Consider the following 10,374-nt stretch of genomic DNA (forward strand, 5'->3'; position numbering starts at 1 on the left):
TGTACAAACTGTGTAGTAACTAGACTTGATAACAGATCACAATGCCTATATCAGACTAAGGTTATATCTCATCTTGAAAGTAATATCAGTGATAGAGAAAATATGTTTATACAGAGGTCACACAACTCACTGCAGTGTTTATAAGACACTGACTGTTCAAGCGAGTGAGACTGTTGTTTCTTCGTGATATCTGGGATGGTGTAAATCAGTTAGACATGCATAGCACAGAGATGGAGGAGATCTGAATCTCTGCCAACACCAACTTCACAGCAGGGGATCAGAAAACTCAATACGGTAGAAACAAAGACAAAACTTGAGAGTTTCTTAACAGTTCCTTTAGTGTACAACAGCTTGTTACTGGTGCAGTATCCTTGAAAGGTACTAATATTTGAACCCTTTGGTTTAAATTAGATACCAAGGTATACCTTTCGAGGGTACTGCCTCAGTGACAGGCTACAATTTTTCTGACGGTGTATGAAAATGCTGTATTTTTTTGTCCATTGCATCTGGAAAGGTACATGACATGATTACGAGTATGCATGTGTGATTGCCTTACACATACAGCACAACTATAGCAAATATAATCAGTCATAGCTATTTGATTCGGCTAATTCATATGCTGTGTAATTATCAATATCCATCTTATTTTACATTTGTATGGACAAATTGAATTTGAGGAAATGTTTCTTCATGGCTGCAACTGATTTTGAGAATCGACACACCCTGTCTCTGGCTATACACAGCCTGAGGCCCGGCTCTAGTCTAGGTCTTTGGAACATACAGTATTTTCTCAAATCGCTTTTTAATGAAGGACAAATTTGACCTCTCCTGTTTCCTTTTTTTCTAAAATCTTTTTTCAAGATGATTGGCCTTTCGCTACGCTCCAGTTACTTTGTAATTCCCCATCCACATTTTGATTTAAACTTGGAGGAAGGAAGACAGAAGACTCAGGTTTGACAAAAGAAATCAGTAGGAATTTAATATTTAAATATGTACAGATGATTTAAACTGTACTGCTGCCGGAATGCAGGCAGTCATCTTGGAAAGTGATATTTTCCAGACTGTGAGACAATTGTCAACTTTTAAGATGAATTGTGTTAGACAGTCTTTGAAAATGCCAGACCCCTCTTTTCCTTGCATCTTTTCTGGGTGCTAAACAGGGGCCAGTTATACATTAGGCAGTGGCGGTATCAGGCATGCACCAGAGGTAGCAAAACAGCTCTGGAGGGTCATTCAAATGCTTAAATCGCTTTCCACAGAGGAGATTGAGAGAAAAAAAAAATGCAGGGCACTTCTGAAGTTTCTTCTCAAAGCAGAAAACATTCACTGCCTATTACAAAAGAAGGTCCATGATTCACTTCATTCTGAAAGGTAAATAAACTGCATCCCCGATAATGGGCTAAATTTATCAGTAAACCAACTATAGGTTACGTAGACAATACAAAACTTTTTTTATTGTCAGAAAAAGCAGCACAGAAACAGTGTGAGAGAGCTGCAGTTTTGTAAGAAACTATTTACACAGAGAAGAGTCTTTGAGGTTTCACCAATTTCCCGAATGGTCCAGGTGAGCCGAAAAAAGTATGGCCCTGTTTTTTCTTTTTTCTTCTTTTCTTTTTTTTACAATAAATTAGCTAAGATGCTAACAATCTTGTTCAAAGGGCAAGGGACAATACAACTTCAAAAGGCCTATAATACAACACTATGCAACATGGGAAGTTTCAACACTTTCAGCCTTTCTGTTTATAAATAATAAAATACAACAATCTTCCAATCATTCACATTACAAGTGTCACAAAATTTCACAACCGCACAGTATGGTGATCCTAGACACTATACAATGATAATACACTTATTATGGCTAGCATACATATAAATATACATACAAAGAATGCCACTAAAATGTAAGAACTTCTTCACTCAAAGCAATGGCAAGTCCTTCATTTAAAAAAATGTAAATGAAACTGAGTAGCACTGTAAAAAATATAAAAGAAAGAAAAACTAAAAACATCTCCCAGTCATAAACAAACATACATAATGACATCAGTTTGAGTTTCTACAAAGTTCTCATTGCAGCCTACAAAGTATGACAATAGCAGCTATTTTGGATGGACTTAACATAACACTGGAGTTTCAAAGCTGTTTGAGTCATCAATATAAAAAGAAACAAACAAAAGGAGCAGTCAATGTCTTGCCTCCCTGGCCAGCCAGTGAGACAAAACAAAGCAACACACAACTCTTCACATCAACACTGCGGTGGCTCTGAAGAAGGGTAATGTCGCCGCACAATGTTTTTACCCTTTTAGTAACCAGACACCTGCGTCACCGTCATGGCTGAGCGACTGCCTTTTCAGGTATGCAACATTGCTAAGAGTGACTAATATGTCTTATCAAAAGACAAAATGGCCTCCACAAAATAGAGTGCAATGTAGCATTAAATCCTCATCTCAGCCTCATCACTGTGCTCCAGAGAGTGCTCTGTGGTGCTGATGATGGAGGCTGAGGGACCTTGAGTGACACCAAATGGGGAGACAGCTGGGGACCGTGCAGCAAGTGGGGACAGTGAAGGGGAGAAACTGGGAGACATGGCTGCTGAGGAGATGGAGCCCTCGTGGCTTATAGGTGAACGCCTTAGAGATGCTAAGTGATGAAATGTCCGTGCTATGGCAGGTTTAGGTGGGACAGATTTGGCTCCCGGGTGAGCCACTGAGGTAATGAGGGGTGGAGGGTCAATTCTCGGCTTGGGATCTGTCTTAACTTTGGGATGGAAGGGTCTGCGTGGATTGTTGGGAGGTAAGCTCTCATCTTTTAGCCTGGCAATCTCTGTAAAGACACTGGCTAAGGGTTGGAACTGAGGGCACCAGTTGAGAAGGTAGTCCCAGTTGTAGCTGCCTCGCAGTTCCTCGTCACTTGCCACTATGGCTGTGAGGGAGCCATCAACCGACGGTTTGCCATCCTCAGGGAAAGCGTAATCTTTTGGGTGGGAAATATTTAACCCACGACCTACTCCAAGATAGCCCCCACCTTCGTCTCTGTAGATTGGGAGCTGACCAGAGAGTAGGGTACCACTGAGGCTCCCACTGATGCTCCCAAGTTTCTTAGTTTTGAACCATTGGCTTGCATCAAGTGGTCCTGGTTCACAAGAAATATCAGAGAGTTGATCCGCATCCTGTTGGATACCTGAATCAGGGCCCCTGGCGGAAATGTGCTCTTGCATGGAGGAGGTGATGCTTGCAACTCTTGGGTACTCATTGATCATACGGATTTCGTCATCCTCTGCTGCTTCTGCAGATCCCCGTCCACTGGAGTGAGAAGGATCTAGGGATCCTCCTCGAGTATAAGAGCCTCCACCAGTTCCTTCCTCTTCACCTGCGTATCCAGGAAGTGCCTGATGATAGATCCTGTCGCCCCCTGTGGGTTTAGACTCATCCAACTTCTGCAAAGCTGTGCCTGAAGATACGGTACTATTCCCAGTGTCTTGTCCTTTCTTCTTGCGTTTTGATCTTACTAGATAAAGGGCCACAGCAATTATGACTAACAAGACTATTACTCCAAGAGAGGCAGCAATTATGCTCACAAGGAGGACGTTAAAGTCTGTTGCAAGACCAAAGGATGTGTTGGTTACATCAATGGTGACCTGAGCGGAAGCTATTCTTGAGGTGTCAAGAGGGCTGTGGGCGGTCACATCCATAGTCATTAGGCGCGTTTCCCTCTTCGAGCGACTACCTCCGCTTGAGCTCCCTGAGCTGTCCGTTTTTAGGTAGATTACACCGGTGGTCTTATTCACATCAAAGTAAGGAGAGGAATTGTGGAAGGAGTAAAGTACAATCCCATCCACCCCACCATCCTCATCTTTGGCCTGTACTTGCCCAATGCTCTGACCTTCCTTGGCTCCCTCTGGTACCTCAATGGACAAGTCTGAAGTGGTGAAAACTGGGTCATATTCATCCTCTCCTGTTACGTAGACCTGCACTGTGACAGTAGCCGAGTTGTTGCCTGCATCCACAGCCAAAGCAATGAAGTTAAATGAGTTCACCTTCTCAAAATCAAAAATCTGCCTGGTCCGAACTTCTCCCGAATTTGGATCCACCAAGAAGAGGTCTTTTCCTAGGCCAGCGTGGTCCATCAAATAATATTTCAGCTGTCCATAAACTCCCGTATCATAATCGATTGCATGTAATACAGTCACGGCAGAGTTGGGCGGCTGGTTCTCACGAATACTGGCTGTTAATGTAGCAATGGGAAAGTAAGGTCTGTTGTCATTGATGTCCTTTACCTCTACACTAATAGGAGCCAAGGCAAAATGACCATGGCCATCTGAGGCTTGTACTATAACCACATGAGAAGTTCGGCTCTCTCTGTCCAAAGGTCTTTGAAGCCTCAGTGCCCCAGTCCACTGATCCACAGAAAAGAGTTTCATCTCATCTCCAGAGCTAATGCTGTACTGGACCTCTGCATAGGGAGCTGAATCAGGATCAGTTGCAGTTACACGTAAGATTTCTGTACCAGCAGCTGCCCCTTCACTCAAAGACACTATGTACTCAGCTCTGACAAAGACAGGAGGGTTGTCATTCACATCAGTGACTGTGATGATGGCTGGTACACTGGAGCTGCGTTGGGGAACACCACGATCCGAGACTGCGATGGTGAGATTATAGCGTGACAACGCCTCAAAATCCAGTCGCTCCGCTAGGATCAGGGTTCCTACCGTCTGGAAGCCATGGCCCTCTATGAAACGAACGCTACTCTCAATCTGGAAAGCATTTCCAACATTCCCACTGGCTACTGCGAAATCAAAACCAGAGTTTTCCTGAGATAGGTCTCTATCTACTGCCTCTAATGTTAGGATGGTGGCTCCAGGTAACTGGTCCTCAGACACTGTGGCTTTGTACTCCAACTGGTGGAATATGGGGGCATTATCATTGACGTCTATCAGCTGAACTTGGACTGTAGCAGAAGATGACAGAGGTGGAGACCCTCCATCCCGAGCTTCGATGACTACACTCACAGAAGGCTGCTCCGGGTCAAATTCTGCTTTCTGTCTGATGAAAAGTGTCCCTGTAAAGACACGAGAAGTGCTTTTACTACAATGTTAATGCTTTAAATATAAACTATACGGTAAAACTAGAGGCAGTGGCTATTTAAACTAAGTGCAGCTGACCTTGTAGAGGTGGTTTTCATTAACTCCACACACACTTTATGTAAATAGCATCTACTATTAATTGCACTTATTATAAACAAGATGCTTGTTGCTACTTATACTTGGTGCATATTTATCTACCACTATTTACACTTTATACAAATAGCATATACAGTCTTTTAATTGTATAAATAGCCACTGCCTAAATGATCAACATGCTTAGTATAAACACTGGGCTTATACCATTTTTAGGATCAATGTAAAACCCGTCCCTCGTTGAAGACATCACTCGATAAGTGACCTTTCCATTTTCTCCTGAATCTCGATCTGTTGCTGTTACTGTGATAACGGGACTGCCTGATGGAGAATGTTCTGGAAGTGTTACCTGGAAACCAAAAGCAACAAAGCAGTTGTTACTTGGCATGCTTTTTCCTGTATCCACAGTGATGTCATTTTGAATAAAAGCATCTGCTGAATACGTAATGACAACAGCATACTTTACTCTGGTGTGAATGACTGCAAGTATATTTATTCTGGAATAAACCCATGTGTTTTAGCATCCTAATCCATGAACCTTTAACAATAATACAATAGAGAACAATGCAGCCGATAAACCTTTATCAATCCCAATAATAAGAGATAGACATTGTTTTAAAAGACTTCAAATAGTAGAAAGAAAACAATCACCTGATATAGGTCTTGTGTAAAAGTTGGTGCATTATCATTCATGTCCTCCACCAACACAGTCAAATTGGCTTCACTCTGGTGCTTTGAATCTGAAGCTCGAATAGTCAGTGTGTACCATGTCCTCTCCTCAAAGTCCAGTGGAGCTGTCAGAGACACACGGCCGTTGTAACGATGGATATCAAATTTTCCCTGTGATGACGCATCCAGCTGTAAAGAGTAAGACAGCACTGGGCCAGAATCCACATCGTTTCCAGTAACCAGGGTGATCTCAGTGCCGATAAGAGAGTCTGCAAGTGGGAAGCGAGCACACAACATTCAGATACATGTACAATTATAAAAATGCTTGATATCATATCTTTCAAGGTTAAAAGTTCAAAGGTCACCAGTCAGTTCACTTACTTTCTGGCACGCTAACTTCTCGTGGCACTGGGATGGTGGGACTGTTGTCGTTGAGGTCGACGATAATCACTGAAATGGTGGCAGTGCCTACTAGTTTCGGGCTGCCACGATCAGTGGCTTTAATCACCAGCCTGATGCAAATAAAATAAAATGAATTAGATAAATTGTTCCTAACATATATAATGTGAGAAATGTTTCTGTTCAGTTTCTTTTGGGGATTGAGAGAGAGAACAAAAGATGTCTTCTATTTTAACAAAAAGCTTTCGTACAACAATCCAAAAGCACTAACAGACCAAAAATGTAGTAAATTAAAAGCACACAGCTTTATAGGGGTTGGGGAACATTTTAGAAACAAAAAACATAAGGTCAAAAAACTACGAGGGCTTGAACACATCACACACACAAACTAAATAACGCTGGAGTGGACAGTTACATTCCACAGAACAGAAGAAAATTAAAGACCTGCAGAGCAATGACTTCACTGGCTGAGCAAACATGATATACACTCACTGTGCCTGTGTCCAGATTTCTCTGTCCATAATGGCCGCAGTTGTGATGCTGCCGGTCAGAGGGTCAATCTTGAAAAGGCCACTTTGACTCGAAGACTCAATGGAGTAAGTCACCTGACCATTCTGACCCTGGTCAACATCTTCAGCCACAACCTAATGCATTCGAAAACAGACTGATTAAGCACAGGCAGGGTACGAAATAAACACTTGCCAGATGCTAAATTTGAGTACAAGTATCTGGTAACTTTATAAGGAGCTACAACATCATGCATGGTTTAAATCTAACATTTACTGATGTTAAGTCAGAAACAGGTGTAGAAAAAACAGGTAAATAATTTAATGCTTTATATGGTTAACAAAAATAATACTGTTTACAAGGGTACATTTTCTCAACTCTCCTGATTGTATGGCAAAACTATGCAAAACAAAGTTATCTGTAGAACATTTTTGTTTTAATACTTTTCCCAATATGTTTTCAATTACCTTTGACCTTTTAGAAAAAACAAAAAATAAGAGACCCCTTGCCTGAATGATGGGAAAGTCATAGCCCTGTGCTTCATGCATATAAGCCACATAGTTCTGCAGCTGGAATCGCGGTAGATTGTCATTGACATCCTGAAGAATCAGGTTGACAGCCATAAAGGAGCTTGAGGATGTAGTTTCAGCCTTCACCACTAGACGGAGTCTTGGAGTGTCCTCAAAATCCAGGCCATTTGAGCTCTGTACCCAGATTTCACCTATGAAAGCAGCAATGATGCAGTGAAGTAGGTCAAGTAAGCAATATTATTTTTCAAATTTCCGATGAGTTTATGCATGCATCTTGTCAAAATCAAGCTGTTTTCATATTTCACAGGGTTCCCATCTGACCTGTACTAGAGCTGATGCTGAAGGAATGGTATTTGTTCCCACTGAAGATGCTGTAAGTGATGCCGCCTCGGGTGCCGTCAGGGTGCTGTGCCTGAGCCTGGGCGACCGCAGTGCCTATGGGGAAAAATACACAAAAAAACTCAATACTCCTCTGCCACACTCACTTATATTGATGGATTGGCTTTCAGTGTTTCACAAAACTGACTGTGCCAGTGAGTGCTGAAATACAATGCTGCAGTTTCATCATGCAGTTCATTGCAAAAGTTTTCAACTGCCTCATGCCAGTGCTTTGAAATGAAGATACCACAAAGAATAGCTTTTAGTTTAGGATTTATAATAATAATAAAAAAGGTCTGTAGACTTTAGCAATGTACTGTGAGAAGATGGGTTTTCTTCATGTCATTTAATGAAAGTTGATGCTTGTTTGCATTTAAGGTCAACCTGAAGTGAAACTTGCGACCCATTTTGCTTATAGAAACTTGAAATGTGTTTTGCTGAAACAGGATATTAATAAATAAAGTAAGTAAGTAAAAAAGTAGGGTGGGGCCTACAGCAAATTATCCAACTGGAATTGATCGGATCATGAAAAATAGCATCTCTATATGTCCCAATTGTAAAAATTATTTTTTCAAATCTGTCATTATTGTCAAAATCTGTATTACATTCATGCTAACTGGAATTAAATTATCTTTAAATTATTATAAAGTATTATTATTATTATAATAAAAAATATCAAAAAGTTGCATAAATAATTTCAATACTTTTTATAATAATATTTTAGAAATATTGTAATTATTATTATTATTTTTTTTTTTTACAAATGTAATTATTTCAAATAGGTTGATTAACTTTTTTTTCCTGTCATAAATGTGCTTGGCTGTAACGACGTCAGCTAAAACAACAGCAAAAATTATTTTTATTTTAATGAATGATGACTATTTCATTTTTCCCTTTTTTTCAATTAGATTTTTTTCCAATTTTGGAATAACAATATGACCAGAAACATGTATTAAGAAAGTAAAATAATGCTGATGTTGACTTTAGTCATCTTCACCATTTGTTATACTGTGATTTTCATTTATAAAATGATAATATTATTATAAATCCTTTTTTTCCATGAAATGGACTGCAAAGAAGAAATTGTTAGTTTTTATAACAAAAAATTGCAGGCTAATAGCACAATCATTTTTATTGTAAAAATTCTCTGCCTACCTTTAGCTGCATTCTCCTGTATGCTAACATCCCTGGCGGTGCGAGAGAATCGAATGCCCTTGTAATCTTGCTCCTTCACATAGACCATCACCACTCCTAGAGAAGACTGGGGAGGACTGCCCTGGTCCATCGCCTCCACTATGAGGGTGCGCTGGGTTTGCGTCAGGGTCTGAAGCTTCTCGGTGGTCTGGATCTCGCCTGTTAGCGAGTTAATAGCAAATCCTCTGACTGGCATTGCAAAGCGGTAGAACACCGAACCATTGGCTCCAAAGTCCTTATCTTCTGCTCTCATGGTGGCCACCACCTGATGCGTGGACACACTTCCACTGGACACGTTGATAATCAGCGGGTCCTGGATGAAGAATGGTGCATTGTCGTTGACGTCCAGGATGGTAATGGTCACCTGGGCTGTGGTGTTGCGGGGAGCGGCGGGTGATAGATCAACTGCATACACTTGGAAGATGTAAGAAGCTCTTTTCTCTCGGTCCAGAAGTGCTGTGGTTGTGATCTTTCCCATGTCTGGATGTACTGTGAATGCACCTTTGGCCTCTTGGCTAAGGAAGTATAAGATCTGACCATTTTCGCCTTCATCCACGTCTGTGGCTGTCGCATCCAACACCACCAAACCTACAGCAGCATCTTCTGAGACATCGACGTAATAGCTACTGCTTCCAAACTTAGGGCTGTTGTCATTTACATCAATAACTGAGATCTCCACTGTGGCTGTGCTGCTCAGAGATGGGCTGCCGTGATCCTGGACCACCACTTTTAAAGAATAACTGTTCTTCCGCTCTCGGTCCAGAGGTCTTGAGGTAGACAGAGCTCCAGAGAAACCATCAAGTCGAAAGTCACCATCTGAGTCACCAGCTAGAATTGCAACACACAGACACAACATCTGTTAACAATCAAGCAGATTGAATCTTCTTTTTATAAGAAACAAGCCTGCAATGTGAACAAAAACAGTAACGTGCCTTGACCACATATAATTCAAAATGCAGTATGTTTTTTTTTTACTTATAGACTCTGGTTGTAGAAGTTCTTCTACATGTTCCTCTGTACAAACAATCTAAAAATTCTAATCAAAATAGTTTTACCAGTGATCTTATATTCCAGTCGTCCACTCTCTCCGGTGTCCAGGTCTGTGGCTTTGAGGGTGAACAGCTCCATGGGCTCTTGGTTCTCAGGCACTTCCAGGCTATAATGCTGCCGCCCGAAAGCAGGAGAATTATCATTCACATCCAGCACTGTAATGTGCACTTTAGCCTTGGCAAAGTTAGGGGGTATGCCTCCATCTTTTGCATACACTATTGCATAGACAAAAAAGATAAAAAAGAGGATTATTAAATGCATTATCAGTTTAATAATAAATTATAATTACATAAAATAATATTTTGATTATAATATAATAATTTTTAAGACAGTGATGGTACTGTTAATTGTTACTGTATTTTAAATAAATCTGAAATAAAACAAATAAAACTATTTATTTTAGGCAAAATTTCTTTCTTTTTTTTGTTTAAGCTGAAGAACTAAACTAAAATGACTAAAACTGAAATATAAAAT

At 40.7% G+C, this 10,374-nt stretch overlaps 1 protein-coding gene across 1 annotated transcript in view; it reads right to left on the reverse strand.

The window, feature by feature from the left end:
* Nucleotides 1-958: 958 nt before the first annotated feature.
* Nucleotides 959-10,374, reverse strand: part of LOC107693876 (protocadherin-16-like) — a 51,455-nt gene continuing 42,039 nt past the window's right edge. Inside the window, exons 13-21 of the mRNA XM_016493411.1 lie at nt 9,906-10,123; nt 8,812-9,678; nt 7,600-7,713; nt 7,258-7,469; nt 6,734-6,885; nt 6,224-6,354; nt 5,825-6,111; nt 5,381-5,522; nt 959-5,055 (exon numbers count right to left, since the gene is read on the reverse strand). Of these exons, the coding sequence (XP_016348897.1) occupies nt 2,432-5,055; nt 5,381-5,522; nt 5,825-6,111; nt 6,224-6,354; nt 6,734-6,885; nt 7,258-7,469; nt 7,600-7,713; nt 8,812-9,678; nt 9,906-10,123 (4,747 nt within the window). The 3' untranslated portion in view covers nt 959-2,431. The remainder of the gene's footprint in view (nt 5,056-5,380; nt 5,523-5,824; nt 6,112-6,223; nt 6,355-6,733; nt 6,886-7,257; nt 7,470-7,599; nt 7,714-8,811; nt 9,679-9,905; nt 10,124-10,374) is intronic.

This window comes from Sinocyclocheilus anshuiensis, unplaced genomic scaffold (assembly GCF_001515605.1).
Source record: "Sinocyclocheilus anshuiensis isolate Anshui unplaced genomic scaffold, SAMN03320099.WGS_v1.1 scaffold694, whole genome shotgun sequence".
Taxonomy (NCBI): domain Eukaryota; kingdom Metazoa; phylum Chordata; class Actinopteri; order Cypriniformes; family Cyprinidae; genus Sinocyclocheilus; species Sinocyclocheilus anshuiensis.